Source organism: Trichomonas vaginalis, chromosome V, assembly GCF_026262505.1.
Source record: "Trichomonas vaginalis G3 chromosome V, whole genome shotgun sequence".
NCBI classification, from domain to species: Eukaryota; Parabasalia; order Trichomonadida; family Trichomonadidae; genus Trichomonas; species Trichomonas vaginalis.
Genome location: NC_067207.1, coordinates 14,440,547 through 14,461,429, shown reverse-complemented (window position 1 = coordinate 14,461,429; position 20,883 = coordinate 14,440,547). Strand labels below are relative to the sequence as shown.

General features: G+C 34.4%; 9 protein-coding genes across 9 annotated transcripts, besides 2 other annotated features; 4 read left to right on the top strand and 5 right to left on the bottom strand.

Moving 5' to 3' along the window:
• Nucleotides 1-211: 211 nt before the first annotated feature.
• TVAGG3_0335580 (ataxia telangiectasia mutated (ATM) -related family) lies at nucleotides 212-6,607 on the bottom strand (the record flags this gene model as incomplete). Its single annotated transcript, XM_001327830.1, has 1 exon — nucleotides 296-6,592. One exon carries the CDS (start codon nucleotides 6,590-6,592, stop codon nucleotides 296-298), a length of 6,297 nt encoding a protein of 2,098 aa, XP_001327865.1.
• Nucleotides 6,608-6,657: 50 nt separating this feature from the next.
• Nucleotides 6,658-7,061, top strand: TVAGG3_0335570 (saposin-like type B, region 1 family; the record flags this gene model as incomplete). Its single annotated transcript, XM_001327829.2, has 1 exon — nucleotides 6,683-6,994. The coding sequence occupies one exon, from the start codon at nucleotides 6,683-6,685 to the stop codon at nucleotides 6,992-6,994; it is 312 nt and encodes a 103-aa protein (XP_001327864.1).
• A 1,432-nt stretch (nucleotides 7,062-8,493) lies between these two features.
• On the bottom strand, nucleotides 8,494-9,930 carry TVAGG3_0335560 (helicase protein; the record flags this gene model as incomplete). The annotated part of the gene is made up of 1 exon (XM_001327828.1): nucleotides 8,494-9,930. The coding sequence occupies one exon, from the start codon at nucleotides 9,928-9,930 to the stop codon at nucleotides 8,494-8,496; it is 1,437 nt and encodes a 478-aa protein (XP_001327863.1).
• Nucleotides 9,931-10,562: 632 nt separating this feature from the next.
• TVAGG3_0335550 (intramolecular oxidoreductase activity, transposing S-S bonds) lies at nucleotides 10,563-11,978 on the top strand (the record flags this gene model as incomplete). Its single annotated transcript, XM_001327827.1, has 1 exon — nucleotides 10,563-11,978. The coding sequence occupies one exon, from the start codon at nucleotides 10,563-10,565 to the stop codon at nucleotides 11,976-11,978; it is 1,416 nt and encodes a 471-aa protein (XP_001327862.1).
• Nucleotides 11,979-12,468: 490 nt separating this feature from the next.
• TVAGG3_0335540 (phosphoprotein phosphatase protein) lies at nucleotides 12,469-12,657 on the top strand (the record flags this gene model as incomplete). Its single annotated transcript, XM_001327826.1, has 1 exon — nucleotides 12,469-12,657. One exon carries the CDS (start codon nucleotides 12,469-12,471, stop codon nucleotides 12,655-12,657), a length of 189 nt encoding a protein of 62 aa, XP_001327861.1.
• Nucleotides 12,658-12,976: 319 nt separating this feature from the next.
• Nucleotides 12,977-14,732, bottom strand: TVAGG3_0335530 (spectrin binding; the record flags this gene model as incomplete). The annotated part of the gene is made up of 1 exon (XM_001327825.2): nucleotides 13,121-14,602. One exon carries the CDS (start codon nucleotides 14,600-14,602, stop codon nucleotides 13,121-13,123), a length of 1,482 nt encoding a protein of 493 aa, XP_001327860.2.
• Nucleotides 14,733-14,989: 257 nt separating this feature from the next.
• Nucleotides 14,990-15,133: a mobile genetic element.
• Nucleotides 15,134-15,673: 540 nt separating this feature from the next.
• Nucleotides 15,674-16,202: a mobile genetic element.
• A 497-nt stretch (nucleotides 16,203-16,699) lies between these two features.
• On the bottom strand, nucleotides 16,700-17,356 carry TVAGG3_0335500 (porins family; the record flags this gene model as incomplete). The annotated part of the gene is made up of 1 exon (XM_001327824.1): nucleotides 16,700-17,356. One exon carries the CDS (start codon nucleotides 17,354-17,356, stop codon nucleotides 16,700-16,702), a length of 657 nt encoding a protein of 218 aa, XP_001327859.1.
• A 683-nt stretch (nucleotides 17,357-18,039) lies between these two features.
• TVAGG3_0335490 (uncharacterized protein) lies at nucleotides 18,040-19,563 on the top strand (the record flags this gene model as incomplete). The annotated part of the gene is made up of 1 exon (XM_001327823.1): nucleotides 18,040-19,563. The coding sequence occupies one exon, from the start codon at nucleotides 18,040-18,042 to the stop codon at nucleotides 19,561-19,563; it is 1,524 nt and encodes a 507-aa protein (XP_001327858.1).
• A 496-nt stretch (nucleotides 19,564-20,059) lies between these two features.
• On the bottom strand, nucleotides 20,060-20,635 carry TVAGG3_0335480 (uncharacterized protein; the record flags this gene model as incomplete). Its single annotated transcript, XM_001327822.1, has 1 exon — nucleotides 20,060-20,635. One exon carries the CDS (start codon nucleotides 20,633-20,635, stop codon nucleotides 20,060-20,062), a length of 576 nt encoding a protein of 191 aa, XP_001327857.1.
• Between the last annotated feature and the right edge of the window lie 248 nt (nucleotides 20,636-20,883).

Genomic DNA, 20,883 nt, shown 5'->3' with positions numbered 1-20,883 from the left:
TTGTGAATCACAGTTTTGAATAAAATCCCACAAATTTGAACCCATTATTAAGTATCTCTTCATTATCATGAGCACGAGAAGAGGTATTGGATTGTCAGAAAGCATTTAAGCTAATTAAGGAAGCATTTTACAAATTAATTTTAAAAAAAATATCAAAAAAATAAAAATTATTAAAATAATAAAGTCACAGAAAAGAGAAAAAGAAAGATTATAAATATATAAATCGTTTTATTAATAAACATTCAAACAAAATTTTAAAAATAAAAATAACAAAAAAAATTATAAAAAAAATTTGTTACCAATAAGGAGCCCAACCATGATACATTCTACTTAAGTTAATTTCCGATGTTGCCTCTTCTATCAACTTCTGTACGTGCTGAGGAATAGTCATTATCATTTCGTAGTCGTTTCCAGCCAATTTTTCTGCAACTCTTCGAATTGCCTGTTTCAAACCTCTTCCTTCTTTGTCATCCTGGCTTCCTTCGTACCATAGAGCGTCTATTACTGGTTCCTGGACGAAAATGTCCAAAAAAGCCAACAATGTTTGAGAATTTCTTCGAAGTTGGCCCAAAACATCTTCCGCAGTAGTTTTGAAGAGTCCATGAGTACCAACAGCTCCTAAAGCTCTTACTAACATCCTTGTAAGTCTGAAAGGAACTGTTTCTCTGACATATCTTCTTAATGAAGCTTTTTCGAAGCAATCTGAGAGATCTATGTGTACGATATTGCCATTTCTCTTCATAAACAGTATATTTAGAGGATGTCTGTCGCCTAAACCAATAATGTAACCGACAACTGACATTAAAGCGAGAGAACGGCTGAAATTCGTTGTTTGCATCAGCCATTGTCTTGCTCCTGATGATTTCAGCCACAAAGCTTCATCAATTTCGTTGTCTGGAGCCACATTTACTAATTTTCTGAATAATTCGAGTTTTTGGAGGTTGTTCATGTAGATTGCAATATCTCTACCTTTATATAAGAACTCGTTGAACACCTTTTTCTCGGATTCTTCAGTTCTGTTGCAAATTTTTCTTCTCCATAAGATTAATGAGCTCAAAGTCTCTCCTCCAGCAGCCCACGAGATCAGTCCTGATGCTGTTGTCAAAGGAACAACGTGATACTGCATGATTATGTTGAAACTTCCGTCAGTCGATTTATTCATCCTCAAAATCGAATTAACCAAAGAGAAAAACTGCATAATGTGTTGGTCCAATCTCAAATCCTCTCTTCCTTTCAGTAGATATTTGTAAGATTGACCGTTACTGCCCAACATTCGCATTTTTCTCGGTCTTTTCGCGGAAGGAATCATTTTCAGCACGTGGCGGATCTTTGATACAGTTATAAGTGGTTTACCGATCTCGTAGCTTCCTGGCATGCAAACTTTGAGGTCATCTGTAATAATTGGAAGTCCCAGCTCTTTTATGTCAATGGAATTGACTGATTCGATGTTCTTGTTCAATGAAATATGGAGCGCGTTCGCAGCATTGAAGAGAAAGACTCTATCTGCATTTGCTGTTTTTGAATTTATTATATTCAAAACTCTGGCGCTTTTTTCAATGAACAGTTTAGCAGGTTTGCATGAGAACCAGTCCTTAAGGAAGGATTTGTAGGTCTTGGCCGATATAATGTCACTTACTCGCTTAATTATATCTAAACTTTCCTGTTGCAATGGAAAATCATCACCAATCTTCAGGAGCTTCTCTAATAATATTGATACTTCTTCTGCAGGAGTCACGGCCAAAGATGTCATCGATTGAGCGAAAATTGTCACATCATTTCCGTCCAAACTATGTTCATTGAACAATTGGTCGATGAATTCGCTTGACTTTGTGTGTCTCTGCAAATTAAGAGGTAGAGCAACTGCTTGGAAGTGGTTTACAGAAAATGATTTCATTATATCGAAAACTACTTCACGAACTTCCTTTACAGGGTGTTCTAGTTGTACAACCAATTGTGGGATGATTAAAATTACTGATTCCGGTGGCAAATTTCTAAATTTTGATGCAAAATTTTCGAAATCGCTCAAATAAGTACCATAAGTAAAGAAGAGAGAGCATAATTGGCATAACCAATGCATTTTAGAGCCATTCAGTTCCAATAATTTCCAAAACCCGTTCATTGTATTATTTGCATAAAATTCAGCTACATTTCCAGGTTTCTGCATCAAAGAAAGGTTTGTGTATGTCCATAATCTCCACGCTCTTGCGTGATTCGTGTTTTTTCTCAACACATCACCCAATTGGTTGACGACAAACACCGTAACAACAGTTCTTGTTGCCAAATCGCAAACAGCATCGCAATAGACATCAATTCTCTGTGATTTCTGGAGTTTCGATACGAATTTGGCCAGTTCATCTGTATTCTTAACAATGCCACGGTCGTATCTTGTTATATATCTAATTAATAATGATCTTTCATCTTTTTCTATTGATTGGAAAACTCCATCGAAATAAGTCCATTCTTTTATACGTCTTAATATGTCTAAATATGTGTTCTTCATGTCTCTCCTTTGTTCCGGTGTACACTCTAGTAATTCCCTGATGGCCCATGATAATTTCAATTGAGAATAATCGTTTTTCATTGAATTTGAATTTCTTTTCCAAATTTCAATGATGTGTTTTGAATTTTCTTTGTTTTTGTTCACATCCAAGATGTTTCTCACGTCTTCTATGGAGAAGAAATCATTTATCAGGGGCATGGCATTCTCGTAGTTTGCTGGAGGACTAAAGTTAATAACAGCAGCGTTAGTTGCCCTGTTCACGAATTCTTCAGCTTCATTTTGTAAATTTTTCTTGATTTTGCAAATCGCTCGCCAACAACAGTTCGTAGGTGTATCAGGGACAAGGAACTGCTCGTATTTGTCGGTCTCCTGGCCAGTGTTTAATGCAGCTATGAAGAATGGAAGGGCGGCTTTGATTTTGGTCTCTTTTACGAGTTTTTCGAAAATTTGGTCTTTCGAAATAATTGAAGCGTAATCGTCCATGTTCATGTAACAGTTTACAATGCCTGGGACACTTGTCTCTGACTCTTTTTGTGTCTCGTATATCTCTAACGCTTTGTCCCATTTGTTTAATGACTCAAATAACCCTGCATCTGTTGTTTGCGATGGAATTATTCCTAATAATCCATTAGCAGTGCTTTTCCGTTTTAATTGCGCTTCGATCATTAATAAGTGTTTTAGAGGTTCCTCGGGGAAGTCAACTTTTGAGAAAAACCGTATGGCCTTAAACCAAGACTTGCATTTCTCAGCGATTTTTCCGGCAGTCATTGGGTTGTAGAACATGGAAAAGCCCGCGCGGTCAAGAGCTTCTGCTCCATCAACAATTACTGACAAAACTGAAAGATTCGCGTTTGGAGATGAGACAACTGTTTCGAAAAACGACATCAATCGACGACGCTCTTCATCTTGAGCATCTTCCCATACGGAAACAAGAGCTAAAGGAAAGATATCGTACTGTAATTTCGATGCTCCGTTTAATAATGGTCGACAAGCACGAATTGCAGCCGAACTACTACAGAGAACAAGGTCTTGCGTGAGCTGTAGAATCCATATCGGGGTGTATTCTGCTACGTTTTGATGAGATAATATGGTATCTATCAATCTTCTCTGGGAAGCAGGCCTCATCTTTGAAGGAACGATGTCTGGCTTTGGTTGATAGTCTGTCTCGTTTACACTGAGAAGGTTTTCCTTTGGAAAATTCACGATTTTTGTGATTTTCGGATTTTTTGCGTAAATTACTGATATAAGTTCATGAGCTTTGAGTTCTAAAGGACCTTTTATTGAGAGTGCGAGCCTAAGAACTTGCAAAACAAGAGATTGAAACTTCCCTGTGTTCATTATCCAACATAAATATGTTATTGAGTCTTTGTTGTTGTTCTTTATTCGCTGGGATGCGAGTTCAAAGAATATTGAGGGCGAAGACTCGTTGTAAATGACCATAAGAGCTAAAGTTAACATGATATAATTGTCTACTTCTGGTAAAACGTTCTTTTGCCTCAGAATCGATACGAACAGGTTGAATATGGCTGGATCGTACTTATAGTTTCCTTTCAATGCGAAAACAAGGGCAGAAAATACTTTAATTGCGGGAAGATTCGCTTCGTGAAGGAAAGGAAGGATCATTTCCATGATATTGTCACCGTAAGGGAGAATAGAGACATCTACAAGTAGAATGATGGACCTCAGGAAGTGGAAAATGGCATCTGGAGGGTTAAATACTTTATCATTAAGTAATTTCGAGAAAACTGGGACAATTTGTGGTAGGAAAGGTAGGGAATTGAATGGATCGCTCTGAAAGATGTATACAATGGCTATAATTAGTACAGATGGTTCGTAAATTGAAGAAGATTGTTGTAATTGGTCCAAAACGTACTGCATGACGAAGTTTAGATAGCAAGTCTGGCGTTTGGATACATCACAGATGGGTGACCAGTCAAAAGAATGTGATTCGTAGTCAAATGTGTGGAATTGAGTCGGTTCAAGGGGTCCTATTGTTCCAAACAGCCTGAAAAAGCCACAAATGGTCTCAAAGTCAGAACAATTTGAAAGAAAAGAGAAGATTTCCTTGTGCATTTTCACAATATCCGCTTCATTGAAGATTTCGTGAAAGTCTATCGCTCTGAAAATGAGTAATAACGTATTTGCAACCTCTACATGTAAACTTTTGTGAGAGCTGATCGTCAATTGGTTTGTAATTGCGTTTATAAGTTTTGATAAAAGGTCTTTGAATTCGTCAATATGAGGAATGAGCTCGTTAATGCTTTTTAGGACACATTTGTGGATGATTCGCGTATTATTTTTATCGTTTAGCTTAAGAGTTGCTTCTAAAGTTGATTTTGGAGTTTCACACCTTTCTTCTAGTATGTTTATGAAGTATTCTACCATCCTCCTGACGTAAGGTTTGATAATTTTCGTATTTAATCTGATAAAAATTGGAGTTAATTCCAATTGATATCTTTTAGTGACAAGACTGGTAAATCCTTGTAACTGGTGAAAAAACAGATTGATGTTTGTCTTTAAATACTCCTCTATATCATCAGGAATCACTTTCTGTATGCGTAAAAGTAAATTTTGAGTTTCCTGACGAACAGAGCTCTTCTGATCTGAAATGAATGAGTTCAGTATGTCATATATAAGCGGAGAATTGAACAAACAAAGTAATTCTTGAGGAATTAATTCTATTGAATTTAGTCTCAAATCAGAATTAGAGGACGAATTGGCGAGGAACAGTGTTTGCATGAGGTATTTTTGCTTGTCTTCTATGGATAATATCAAAGTGTAGATCGCTTGTATAAGATTTGGAGAATCTTTCTCATTTACAGTGGAAAGCTGTTTGATGAGGACATCTAACAGTTCATTTTTATCTATTGAGTCATCTAACGATATTAATTTGATGATTTCATAAGAAATGGTCAAATTAGATGTGAAATTTTCGCGAATATATTGAGAGTACGTTTCTGATATCTCTGATGCGATTATAGTTGATTGTTCTGATAATATTTTAGCTGTTTTAAGCACATCGATGGTAATTTGGGCAACTTTTAATCGAGAATAAATTTGGTCGTTGAAATTATTGTATTTTCGAAGCAAAGAAGGTGCTACGATGAAAAAGCATTCATCGGGGAGCTTAAATATCAATGGCGCGTAGGCTTCTCCATCAATTGAATCGGTATTCAATAATTTTGAGAGCAATTGTGATACCTCTTCAGAAAATTGAGAGATTTCAGAAAATATTGTGAGTAGTTTGGCCTGAAATTGAGGTGTGAAATTCCGGAACTCCTGGATCGCCAGGACATGATTCAAGACTGTCAGCATAGACTGTTGGTTCATCTGGAAGACGACTACCTTTGTGAGTATCTGCGCTCTCCCTGCGAGCAAGCGCGGCTTAGTTCTGATGATTCCTTCGATCATTGAAAAATATCCGTCGACTACGTGTAAAGGACAAGGTGATTCCAAGGCCTGGAAGCAGTCATCGAGCATCGTATTTGCGCATTCGTCGGGGGAGGAGTCGTGGTTTATTTTGCCTAGAAAGAGCTCAACGCCGCAAGCTCTGACTTGAGATTCTTGATGTTTTATTGCGCCATAAACGATGTGGTTTATGTGGCCGGAAAAGCGGCGGTATAAGTCGATATCTGTGAATATGACGTTCTTGAAAATGAATACTGAGGAGAGTACACTCGTTGAGAAGATTCTGGATGTTAATCTTTCGAATAATGTTGGAAGAATTGGAGTTTCTGAGCGTCTGGCAACGCGTTCGAGCAAGAATGTGACACCATCAATGACAATGATGCTTTCTACGGGTAAAATTCTTTCGAGCTGGTTAGCAATATTTTGATAATGTGTTTGATCTTCGACAATATCTAGTATATATGCAAAACAAGCAAGAGCGATGATTTTATCTACGTTATTTGTTGAGTGCATTCTATTTGTTGACCATTTATATAGAGTTTCTATAAAATTATCTTGATCTTGTTTGGAATAAGTCAAGAATCTGCTTGCAAGCTGTTCTTGAAACTTCTTCCTGACAGATCTGAATGATGTGTACTCAGTCAGGGTGCTTGCAAGTTTATTAAAACCCTGGATGAGCGACATCCGGAAAAATTTTCAATAAATTCCAAAAATTAACTTTTTTTGTGAGTTTACAAAAATCGTGTTGTCGTTGTCACTTTTTATTCCATTGCAATGTTCTTTGCATTATTGGGCCTCATGTCTGCTGCTGCCGTTAAGCCACGTGCTACAAAGGTTGGTGACTCCACACAGAAGTGCGTTATGTGCAAGTTCTATGTTTCAATGATCGAAGACTATCTTGAGGACGGAAAGACAGAACAGGAAATCATTGAGAAGCTCGAATCATACTGCCAGTATGTCACAGCTGACCTCAGAGTCATCTGCGATAAACTTGTTGAAGTCGGTGTCCCAGCAATCATCAAGTACCTCAAGGATAACGAACCACCGGCTGCCGTTTGCAAACTTATCAAGTTCTGCAAGGACTAAATGATTCCATTCCTACGATTTATCAACAATAAAAAAATCCATCGAATAAATATACGGTCTAAAAAAACTTGTTTTTTATTCATACAATTAAGATAGCTTGAGATGCTTGTTTGATTTATCATAGCAGTAATAGTTAACTCTCCATAAATAAATAACTGTCAACTCATGTTTAGGTCGTTGCGCACTGGCATTATAGAACCTTGGTTAACTAATGATGTGAATTTAAATGAGAACTGATTCCCAAGTTTAAACTGTTTTCATAATGGAGATATTTCTATTTTTCATGTAAATATTGATTTTAATTCTTTGGAATCATAATAATGAGAGATTCATTTCGAGATTAACACATTTAGACCTTCTTGGTTACATTTTGAACCAATTTCAAAAATAACGAAAAAATATAGCCCCATATTGATACCAAATGCTCAAATATAAGAACATATAAAGCAATAAAATATAAAAGCATTATGACATCTATCAAAACGATAGAGTCTAATTATGAGAAAATAAATTCTTCAATTAGAAGCTTGTGGGCCATTTGTTCCCATATTTGACATGATCAAGCATCTATTCCAAATCAAATCGATATTAGTTTAAGTGTCAAAATCCAATATGTTTAAAAATATAAATAAAGATAGTTTTTACTCGTCACTGTAAACCAAGTGTAGCATCGTTCATGTAAAACTCACACAGTTTTATCATAATCAAAACTATTTTCGAAAATTTCCGAGGAATTCAGCACTTTTCACTAGATTTTGTGAAAATAATGCATGTGTATTATAACATATGTTAACTGGCATTCTTCAAAACTCCAATATAGGGTTGTATTTTCAATTATACGTATAATTGACGTGAAATATTATCGAAATTCCTTCTAACGCCTTAGAATTGATATGATGCATATTATTATGAAAACTAAGCAAATTGATAGCTTAATTACACCGTTACGACGCATTTTCGGGATGTGCTGGCGGGCAGTTAGGTAATTTAATGACTTCCTATGGTAATCTATCTGAGTGTATTCATAATAAGCAATGCAAAAAGTTGTAAACGGAGCAAGTAAAGAATGGAAAGTGTGGTAAACGTATATGGTTGTCGGAATATATATGGCAACAATCAGTTTGTTAAAAAATACCATTTGTGCATCCATTTTTGTTAATGTTATCTTTTCTAGTTGAAAATCTGATAAAACGAATAGCTTTGCAGCATACAAAACAAGGAGTGCTAGATCAATAGCCATAAATATAATGATTGGAACCTTCTCTTCAATCATTTCTCCTCTAAAAAAATATCGATAAAAAAATGATCGGAAATAAATTTTTTCTGAGTTTACAATTGTAAAAAAAAATATAAAATGGTCTGACATTGAAATAAAAACAAATTTTTCAATAAAATTTTTTAAAATAAGGTAGTTCAACGATTAAAAATATTGCGTAATCGTAAAAGTGACAAAAATATTCCTTTTATTAGAAAGTATCAAAATCCGAACAATAAATTTGTTACTTTTCATCCCACTGAGCGTTAGCCTCGTTAACGACTCTCTCGATATCGCTTGGAAGCTCGTTGATTGTAGTCATGTAGTGGTTCTTGAGCATTTCGATGACGTTCATATCCTCGTGGTCGCAGATGTTGATAGCGACACCCTTACGACCATAACGACCGGAACGACCGATACGGTGGATGTACTGTTCGAGCTTCTTTGGCAATTCGAAGTTGATAACGAGTGTAACCTGTTGAACATCGATACCTCTAGCGAGAAGATCTGTAGAAATAAGTACACGGGCTGTGCCTGTACGGAAATCTCTCATGATTCTGTCTCTCTCGAGCTGGTCGAGGCCGGCGTGGATTGGAGCAACTCCGAAACCGTGCTGCTGGAGCTGTTCTGAGATGTAGTCGACGGCATTCTTTGAGTTTGCGAAGATAATGGCCTTCTGGATGGAAACTGAGCCGTAGATATCGAGAAGGCAGTCGAATTTGTTGGATGTTTCCTGGACATCGACGTAGAATTGCTTGATACCTTCGAGTGTGAGCTGCTCCTTCTTGATGAGGATTCTGAATGGATCGTTCATGAATGTGTTCATGATGTGGAAGATAGATTGAGAAATTGTAGCGGAGAAGAGGAGAATCTGGACATCTTCTGGGAAGTATTCCATGATATCGTTGACCTGCTCAATGAAGTTATCAGAAAGCATCTGATCGGCTTCATCTAAGACGGCCATCTTGAAATTCTGAACACGGAGGTGTCCGGAGACGATGAGATCCAAAGCACGACCTGGTGTGCAGATGCAGATGTGTGGATGTGATGCGGCGCGGGCCTGGGCATCAACAACTCTCTGTGCGCCACCGATGAAGATAGCGATATCAAGGCCTGGGATACGGGAACCGATTTCCTTGAAAACGTTGAAAATCTGTGTAGCGAGTTCACGTGTTGGAGCTAAAACAAGGGCTTGTGTTGTCTTTTGGGAAACATCGATTTTAGAAAGAACACCGATTGAGAAGGCACCTGTTTTACCGGTACCAGACTGTGCTTGGGCGATAACGTGTCTGTTAGAAGGATCACGAATGGCTCCAATAGCAATGGCTTGAATTTCGGAAGGTGCTCTGAAACCGTAGCTGTAAACACCCTGAAGAAGGGCTGGAGGAAGATCCATCTGATCGAAATCGTCAACGCGTGTTGTCCAGTTTGGAATGAAGTTTGGATCATCTTGTGCTGGTGTCATTGCTTCATAACTGAAGTCTTCATGTCTGCCACGGCCACCATAGCCTCTGTCGTTTCTGCCGCCATAGCCGCCACGGCCGCCGTCGTCGTAGCCTCTATCATATCTTGGACGATAGCCTCCGCGGCCACCATATGCACGGCTGCCACCACCGTAGCCACCGGCACCATATGCACGGCCGCCTTCCTCGCCATCGCGTCCATCATCGTAGTAAGACATTGCGCGAAAAATGACCTGTCATAACCGTTTTTCGATGATTTCTGAAGTAATTTCTCCGCAAAATAAATGGTTGTGTAATAAACAGTTAGATTATTCATCAGTTTATGATCCTAATGGAAAATATCTAGGTTTGGTTTCATGAATGAAAGGAAATCGACCAAATCAAAAAAAAAATGTTATGACAACTTTTAACGAAAAGAATCTAAATTTAAAATTGCTTAATTAAATGTTTTGGCATATAAAAACCTTTGTACATCAAAAATTGATATCTGAAATTCCAAAATCAACATAAAAAGGACATTTTTCAATGACATATATATTTGTAATACATTTTTAATCAAGTTTACTTTCATCAAATTTTCCAAAAATATTTTGAAATCCCAATTTTGAATATAAAACTTGTAATTTTGCAATTTATTTTTTGGAATTTGAAAAAATTTTGGAGATTTTTTGAAAAAATGGAAAGCGAAAATCATGAGATCGCATGATGTTAATTATTATTGTTCGCTTAAAATTCAATTTATGAAAAATTAGCATTTTATTTTTTGGTTATCTTTTCAAAAATGCAAGAGAATGCATCACCAGACCTAGTCAAAGAAGATTTTCTTTCGACCAAATAACCAAAATTTTATATGTTTTTCTTCACTGCATTGACATTTTTATCCAAAAGTGAGTCTATCACATATGATGATGATAACATTGTATATGTGACAGAATCTAACTTCACCAATGTAATGAAAACGAAACCAGCTGCAATTCTTTTTATTCAACAAGGTGATTTTCAACGTTATCGATACTTATCAGACTTTATATCAGCTAGTTCGTATATAGGTACGAGATGTTACTTTGCTATCATGGATGGCGATCGAAATAAGTATTTTGTTCAGCAATTACATCTCAAACACACAAAAGGCTACTATTTTTATAGATATGGTGAATTTGTAGAAGAATACAAAGGAGATCCCTCTCCAGATAGTATATATAAATATGCGATGGAAAAAACAGGACTTCCGTTCACAACTTTTGATGACTATCCTACAGCGCAAGAGTTCATCGAATCTCATCCAATATCGGTAGTTCTCTTTGAAAAAAAGGCTGGTGGCCCTCTTTTCGAAAAATTTAATGAAATTGCCGAGCGAAACAGAGATAACTACGCTTTTGGCTGTTCTCCTGATCCAGATGTTACCTATGAGCTTCGTATCAGATACGTACCATCAATTGTGCTTTACAGAAATACAGATAAGTCAAAAGTATTTTATCCTTACAATTTAACAGAAGGAACAGTCGAAAACATTACAGAATGGATTGAACAGAACAAGAATCCTAATTACGAGATATTTAATATCAATAACCAGCAAATTTACGAACAAACCAAAGAATTAGGTTTATTCTTTACTCCTGTCGAACAAGAAGACCTCGATAAAGCCCTTAGAACAATATCAATGGTAACAACCCAGTACAAGAACAAATTACGGTTCGCAGTCATTGATGCAGTTAATGGAAACAGATTTATGCAAAGTATAGGGTTCAGCCGTTACGCGGACCCTGCATTTTGTGTTCTAAACTATACAGGCAAGAGAGTTATTAAGTATTTGTACACAGAAGGAAGCGAATTTCGGCCAAAACAAATTTTGCACTTTATTGATGAAGTATTTGCCGGAAATATCAACCAGACAATCAGGTGCTCAGAACTTCCACAGAATAATACTGATATTGTCTCTGAAATTAACTCAAAAACGATGAAATCTAAAATTCAAGATTACAATTGTCAGACCGTTATCTTGTTTTACGAAGAATGGGACAGACTGTATTCAGATTTCCTTCCGATTTTCAGAGAAATCGCCGCGGAATTTCCGAATTTGCAATTTGCAAAGATGGATGCAAGTAAGAACGACATTTTGTACGGCCACATGCTTCCTTCTACTCCTTGTATTAAGATTTTTGGATCAGATCCGAAATCAAAGACATTTACATACACAAAGAAGTTATTAAAGGAACCAGTGACAAAATGGATCAAAAGGAAGCTTCAGAAGAAGGATGAGTTATAATACTTTCATATAACCTTTTCATTGTTTATTGTTTAAACTTTTCATTGTTTATTGTTTAACCTTTTCATTGTTTATTGTTTAACCTTTTCATTGTTTATTGTTTAAACAAGATCTGAACTTTCAAACGACAAATCTTTGCTATCTCTCTCTGACAATAAATTAACAAGTTCTCATTCGTGGACACCAATGCGTTCAAAACGGCGTCGAGAAATTTGAAAACGATCACCTCTACACTGTTTTCAGCTCTAGTAGTTACTCTAAATCCAGTGCAAACAAATCAGGAATCATCCAAATCATCCAAAAGCACATTAAATGCTTTAATTTCCCTGCAATACCAGTTCTAAAGCGAGAAGATGCTGTTTTCGAGCAGTTGTCCCATGAAACAAGGCCAAGAAAGAACACATTTACTCTCGGAACATCAGTTTCGCCAGTAAAGCCAAATGGAAAGGGTTCTTTATCTCCGGTATCATCACAGACTACTCCTCGCAAGATGCAGCCAAGTTCTTTGCCAATCAAAGAATTTAAATCGCCAAGACCAGGACTTTCTTCGATGTTTATGTCTCCTTCTCAAATAGATTCGCCATCTCCATCTGGAACTCCAAGTTTCTCCTCCGAACGAAGCCCGAGAGTCGATGAAACACCGAAGAAAGTTTATCCATTACCAAAATCACCAAGATAAGCATATAATAATCATGAAATTCATATTTTGTAAAAACAATCTGTCAATGTTTATTTAAATATTTTATTTATATTTCACCAGCAATCATGAATAACGTTTCAAGTAATTTGTTTTCCTTTTTCTTCAAGAGAATTGAACATTTCAATGATATTCCATTGAAGAGGATTGTATTTTATGCTCATTTCTGTCTGAAATTCAACAAAATTTGAGAAATGTGGACTTTCGGTCGGTTTTTTGTTCAACATATGGCTATCAGGATTGAAACTCTTCCTAAACATGTAGTGTATTTTTGAAAGACATTATCCAGTGAATTCAAGTGCAACTTCACGAGGATGAATATAATAAAACTCATCACATCTAACAAACTCAAGTTCAAAAATTTAAAAAAAAAGATTATTTTACTCCCTAATGAAAATCTTCTTCGAAAATACCAGAAAACTAAAGAATATCTTAAGTAAGAATATTATTCTTCGGCACCATGTGAAATAAGAAGTTCGGCTATTTCTTTACTATTGTTCATTGCTGCATAATGAAGAGATGTAATTCCATTTTCATCTTTTTCATTGATATTTGCACCATTTGAAATAAGAATCTCGGCAATTTCTTTACTATTTTCCTTTACTGCAATATGAAGAGATGTAATTCCATATTTATCTTTTTCATTGATATTTGCACCATGTGAAATAAGAACTTCGGCAGTTTCTTTACTATTGTACATTGCTGCATAATGAAGTGCGGTTATTCCATATTTATTTTTTTCATTGATATTTGCACCATTTGAAATAAGAAGCTCGGCAGTTTCTTTACTATTTTCCTTTACTGCAATATGAAGAGATGTAATTCCATATTTATCTTTTTCATTGATATTTGCACCATGTGAAATAAGAAGCTCGACAGTTTCTTTACTATTTTTCTTTACTGCAAGATGAAGTGCGGTTTGTCCATCTTTATCCTTTTCATTGATATTTGCACCATTTGAAATAAGAACTTCGGCAGTTTCTTTATTACTATTGTACATTGCTGCAAGATGAAGAGCGGTTTCTCCATATTCATTTTTTACATTGATATTTGCACCATTTGAAATAAGAATCTCGGCAATTTCTTTACTATTGTTCATTGCTGCATAATGAAGAGCGGTTCCTCCATATTCATTTTTTACATTGATATTTGCACAATGTAAACGGAAGTATTCGAAAAGAGATGGGATATTTAAAAGCGGGGAATAAACAAAGCATTCATTAATATCATTAGTTTGATCGAAATAAACTAAAAATGCTTCAAGATTTTGATAAAATCCACAAGAAAATAAATCGATCTCTATATTGTATTCATTCATCAAGAATGTAACGAAATCAATGTTGTGTGAAATAATTGCATATTCCATGCACCAATTATTTGGTGTTTGATATTTCAAACATTCACTCATGATCTCTGGATTTCCTCCTAAAAATGAAAATCGTAAACATGTTTCAGTTATTTCTGCGCTGAATTTCGTTCTTAATAACTTGAAACAATCAACTGCTCCATGGTAACAACATAATTCAAGTAATGAATATCCTCCCAAAAAAGATGGATATAAACTACTTATAAGTATTTTATCTTTATCAAATTCATCTCTTTCAGTGAAGTATATGAATCTTTCAAGGTCATTATACATAATTGCTCTGTAAATTGTATCTTCTGTATGAATTTCAAGATTTTCTGATTTAATTTTTTCTAAATCAGCAGATTTGTATAATTTAATTCCATATTCTTTGTAAAACAGTAAGTTTGAAATAGGTTCAATACTTTTGACCTCTGTGACATGGTAATCATCAGATATGAGTTTGGCAAGAAATAAATATGACTTTGTAGAGCGAATATTATACGGAATGATATGTAAAATAACTTCTATAATATCTCTGGGGAGATATTTCTTTGAATCAATCAATTCTGTTTTGATCATTTTGTAAATTGACTTTAATTCTTCTTCTTTTTCCGTTTTTAGCTGATACAATGCAAGAAATGAATCAATGTAGTATTTGTAAGTACTTCGCAATTTGTTGTATTCTTTTGGATGAACGTCATGGTCCGACATTATTAATTTTTAAAAAAGACACATTTGCGTTTTACCATATGAAATACCCTTAAATTCATTAGAAGAAAAAAAATACTATGTTACATATGTAGAAAACAATGACCATAATGATTTCGGATATAATTTATTGTCAATCATTCCAAATCAATTGATTTTTTGAATGTATATAAAGGGATATATTTAATTAATAGATTGATCTGTATATTCTAAGATCTATTAAATTTTATGGCTAAATCTTTTGCAGTTCTTTGCATGAGGAGCTCCAAAGCTCTCAATCTCTGCAAAATGGAGCTTTGAAGTTCCTGAATCTGTATCTACAGAGGCCTTTTACCATTTGGACCTCTGCTGATCAGAAGATTATGGCAGCCATTCTGTTCTTCAGGAGCTCTAGTGTTCCCATTTCCACTAGAAAAAGAACTATTTGGTTTATTTCTAATGAAATTCATCTTCGAAAATATCAGAAAAAGAAAGAATGGCGTCTTATATAAGAACACATGTTTTTGAACCATGTGAACGAACTTAAACTCTCTCTTCGAAAATATCAGAAAAAGAAAGAATGGCGTCTTATATAAGAACACATGTTTTTGAACCATGTGAACGAACTTAAACTCTCTCTTCGAAAATATCAGAAAAAGAAAGAATGGCGTCTTATATAAGAACACATGTTTTTGAACCATGTGAACGAACTTAAACTCTCTCTCTCTATTGTATAAATTATTGATGTCCGAACAAGATATTCATCCCAATAAATACAGCGGGCGAATTATATATACTTTAAGGATGTACTTTCTGACATTTTCTCATTTTTTTTTTGACTCGAGGCTGAATATCCCAATTTTCTAAGGTAAAAAGCTAATATTATTGGTCGGGACGAAGTTATTGTAAATCACTATACATAGTGCTTTATATGATTGTTATTCTTTTTTACTATTCGAATAAAAATATATTGATGTTGCAATAAGTGTATTTAATTGTAGCAAATTTAATGATCCTTCGTCAGGGTTAGCAATTTGGAACTCATAAATTAATGATTTCTTCAAGTAAAATTCTGCATTATTTCAAAAGTCAATAATTCTCTAGTAACTTTTCTTCAAACCCTAACCATTATATTATATGTATAATGGAGAATAATTGCAAAGAAAGATAGCCGAATTTACTGGGTAGTTCTTGTGATGCGAAATAATTGGAAATTAACACCTAGTTTTAACAGCATCATTCTCTTTTTGCTCTCATTTAAATGCATTCGCACACTTTAATTTTGAAATATAAGAGTTTTGGAAATTATCAAATTTATCTGCTCAAATACTATAGATCTTCATAAGTGTTAATAGAATTACAAGGCTTACATATAGTGTTTAATATAATGATGCACATCATACTGGGATTTATTCCTTATTCATCTAGTTATTATAAGATTTACAACCCCATGAAAATTTAAAATTTTGTCAAAAATAGTGAATGTACCTTTGAAAATGGTAAATACACCTTTGATCTATTGAAATTAAAAACATTCAATATTACCTTTCTCTCTCAAAAGTCATTAGGGGTTTGACAAATCCTTCAATTATGCTGTTTAAGGTTAGTTTTCAATGATGTTTCATGCCACTTGTCAGTGTTTTGAATTAAATGTCAGATGTGTGTATGCATATTTTATTTCATCTTAGTGCTATGCTGTGCAATGATTACTGTATTTGTTGCTATTTATTTGAAATACAAATATCAAATTTAAAGATGCACAATCTCAAATCTCCGTTTATGGTTTTCCATGCCTCTTCACTCCCGTATTTTTCTTTTTGATAGGGCGTCAGAAAGTGATAAGTTCACCGTGAAATCCTTTTGGGTTTAGTATTTTCTTTATATTTGAAAGATTGCAAACAGAAAACGAGAGAGAGAGAGAAAGAAAGAAACTATATCGAATAAATTAAAATTTACCTTCAAAGAAGATTTTTAATTAATGAATTAATTTCAATAACGTGGTTTTAGCCATTGAGGATACCATGATTGCTTATAGAGTAAATTAATTAATGGAGCAAAATTTGGAACTACTTGTTTCTTTGAAGAAAATTTTGGTAAAGAATGCTTCTTGTACATGCGTGGGAAAGCACGGCGTCCATACTTCTCATACCAGCGCTTTAATAAAGCTTTGTTGATTCTGACTGGCTTCTTCTGTGCGACCTTCTTGTCACCATTGAGCTCGAGATCGAAATCAACAGGTCCCCATGTCCAGCGAATGTTTTCGTCGTCTTCTTCGGCGGAGTTGTGGTACTCGAAGGAGAAACGTCCAATCTTTGTAGCCAAATCGGCCCAAAGTCTGATGTTTTCGTCATCTTCATCTTCTTCGTCGTTGCTATGATATCCGATTGAGAACTTTCCCCATGGTGAGTGGTATGAGATTCCTACGTACCAGTTGTCGTCATCATCTTCTTCTTCGTTGCTATGATATCCGATTGAGAACTTTCCCCATGGTGAGTGGTATGAGAGACCAACATACCAGTTGTCATCATCTTCTGCATCGTTCTTATCAATTCCAATACGTAAGAGTCCTAACTTCGTTGGAATTGGGAACCATATGTTATCATCATCTGCGTTATACGCAGTGCGCAATGCAAGCAAAGGAAGCATCAAAATATGTGAAATGAATTTTTTTTATTACCGCATCCTCTCAAAAAATATCTTCTGACTGTCAGAACAATGATGATGAAAAAACGAATTATAAATGCTTTTTTATTGAAAACCAGATAAGCCAAATGTCAATATTATTCATCACAAATTTATAAAAATTCATAATCAGGAAAAATCGATTTTTTTATCAAACTTTGTCAGATCTGACTGTCAAACATTTTCCTTCTGCCCCCATTCTGACGATGAAAATACGAACGTTTAAAATCTATAAACAGAACATACACAAGTATCTTTAATCCACTTCTTCATTAAATTTTGATCAAATACATATAAAAAACATAATTTTGAAAACATTTTCCCTTACTTTGAAAACTCATCATGAACTACATAAGAAATCTATCTAATCGATCTTGTATTCGAATAATTTCATATTATCATTTTCCATATTTTGAGGAAAATAAATATCAAAAAATATTTTTCTATTGTTTTTCAATTGACTCCATATCAAACTAGATGCCAAACAACAATAACACTCCGTCCATCATCAGCTCATGCTAACTTTTTATATTTTTAAAATTGAATTTATCCATTAATTTTTCTTCCTTATAAACGAGATTTGATTTATTTTTGATGCATTCTGTGAGTTTGAATCATACATTTAGATGGAATATCTCTTCACTTATATGAATGAAATCGTTGAAATTTTGGTAGATCAACCGATCAATATTTCAACAAAAATCGAGAAACTTTCGAAACGAATAGGGTGTGAATATGATATTCAACGTATTACTGATCTGAGAAATCAGAGCCTAGATCAAATTTCAAATTCAATCGAACAAAAAATACAATCAACTCAGAATTTTTATGCATATCTTTATGACATTCTAGCTAATATTCAAGAAGATGTGCAATATAATCGAGACAAGGCTGACTTGACTTTTGAAAAAACCAATCAAGAGCTTGATCACGAATTACAAAAAATTAATAACGAAGATCTTGAGACAGAACTAAACAGAGATATATCCACCTATAAAACAAATATGGATACTGCTACAAATCATATTTTTTTTACTCAACGCAAAATAGAAGCAATTAATACTCAAATAGAGAATTCATTTGAAGATATGGAAAGATATAAAGCAACATCGCGGGAGTTACAATCAAAAATCAAGAAAAAACAGAAAGAAATAAATTTGTTTTTGAAAAAAATGAAAAATCGAATCACAGAATCTGTACAAACACAGAAGAAATACAGTAAACATGTAATTTCCAAGAAGATCGATCTCCTCAGAAGATCCATTATCGTTGATCAACAACGAATTCAAGAATTATCTAAACAATTAGAAGATATTCAAAGGCAACGAGATACAAAATCTATCTCTATGACAGAACTTATAGCAATTAAATCAGAGGTTAAGCATTACAAATCGAAAACCCAAATCAAAAAAGAAAAATTTCAGAAATTTAAACCACCAATCTCAGAAATCGAGAAAGTTCGAACTGAAAAGCAACAAGTTAAATCAAAATTGCACGAAGAAACTACCAAATACAAGAAACTCTTGAAAAAAGTTTCAAATCTTTTAAATGAATCAATAAAAATCAAGAACCTTATTAAAGAAGAAGATTTTAAATACGAAAAAGCCGTTGACGAAACTTTTGTGATACCTCCGACCACGAAAAAAACAGTACAAACCATTGTTAATGATCCATCAGATTTTCCACAACAAAACTACTTCGATGGTGTTGAATTCTTACAGGATGAACTTCAAAAAGATACAAACTCTCTCACAAACATGATAAATCAAGTGAAACTTGAAATAAATAATTTGAAAATTGAAATCAATAAAGAATCATGCAAAATCATTGAATCCAAACGAAACAATGATATACCAACCCCAAGAATATCACCAGAACTGTATCAATTGCAAATTGAAGAAATTGAATGGAAAATTAATTCCAGAAAAAAGAGTGTTTTAGAGAAAAGAGAAAGGGTTAATGAACTAAGAAGGAAAGTTAAGAAGGCTGAACTCTCTCTTTTAACATATAAATCATGCAATAACCAGTTTTCCACAAAAATGTTGTTGGATATGATTAATCAGATAGAGAACGATCTTGAACAATGGAGGAACATATCACATAACTCCATTTCAACTCTTCTTGTTGAATATAACAACAATCTCTTTCTTCAAGAAATTAATTTTATTTAATTTTGATATATATTATCAAATTTTGTTTGATTATTTTACATTATGCCAAATGAATTATCTTTGACATATCGTCTTTTATGTTTTTGTTAGTAATAAATTTTTTTTTTCTAGATTCAAGGAGCTTTTTTATTACTTATCTTGTTAGTTTATAAATACTAAGACTATTATTCCCATATGACCAATCAATAATGATTCTACTTGTTAATTTTCGATAACACTCATCTAAAAGTAACAAATATGATGAGATATTAATCTGAAGTTCAAAGAAAGATACCTCTACTCATACTTTTTATAGTATCCATTTTTAAGTGACGCCATTTAAAAATAATTACCTCATTTAACGCCATTAATATTCCCAAGGCTTCACCTAAAAATATTTCTACACAATTTTAATAATGGAGAGATTTTGTTTGTGAATTCATTTTGCTAATCCATTATTGAATGAATTCAAAATTAAAGGATACCAAATATATTTGAATACCTTCAAAGAAGATTTTTAATACCAATAAATTTTCCCTTTTTCAGGTTTGTATTGATCCAAGACAAGCTTAATCAAGGAAGAATCAATATTCTTTGAAGCAGGTTGTTTCTTGGAAGAAAACTTTGGTAAAGAATGCTTCTTGTACATGCGTGGGAAAGCACGGCGTCCATACTTCTCATACCAGCGCTTTAATAAAGCTTTGTTGATTCTGACTGGCTTCTTCTGTGCGACCTTCTTGTCACCATTGAGCTCGAGATCGAAATCAACAGGTCCCCATATCCAGTGAATGTTTTCGTCGTCTTCTTCGGCGGAGTTGTGGTACTCGAAGGAGAAACGTCCAATCTTTGTAGCCAAATCGGCCCAAAGTCTGATGTTTTCGTCATCTTCATCTTCTTCGTCGTTGCTATGGTATCCGATTGAGAACTTTCCCCATGGTGAGTGGTATGAGAGACCAACATACCAGTTGTCGTCATCTTCTGCATCGTTCTTATCAATTCCAATACGTAAGAGTCCTAACTTCGTTGGAATTGGGAACCATATGTTATCATCATCTGCGTTATACGCAGTGCGCAATGCAAGCAAAGGAAGCATCAAAATATGTGAAATGAATTTTTTTTATTACCGCATCCTCTCAAAAAATATCTTCTGACTGTCAGAACAATGATGATGAAAAAACGAATTATAAATGCTTTTTTATTGAAAACCAGATAAGCCAAATGTCAATATTATTCATCACAAATTTATAAAAATTCATAATCAGGAAAAATCGATTTTTTTATCAAACTTTGTCAGATCTGACTGTCAAACATTTTCCTTCTGCCCCCATTCTGACGATGAAA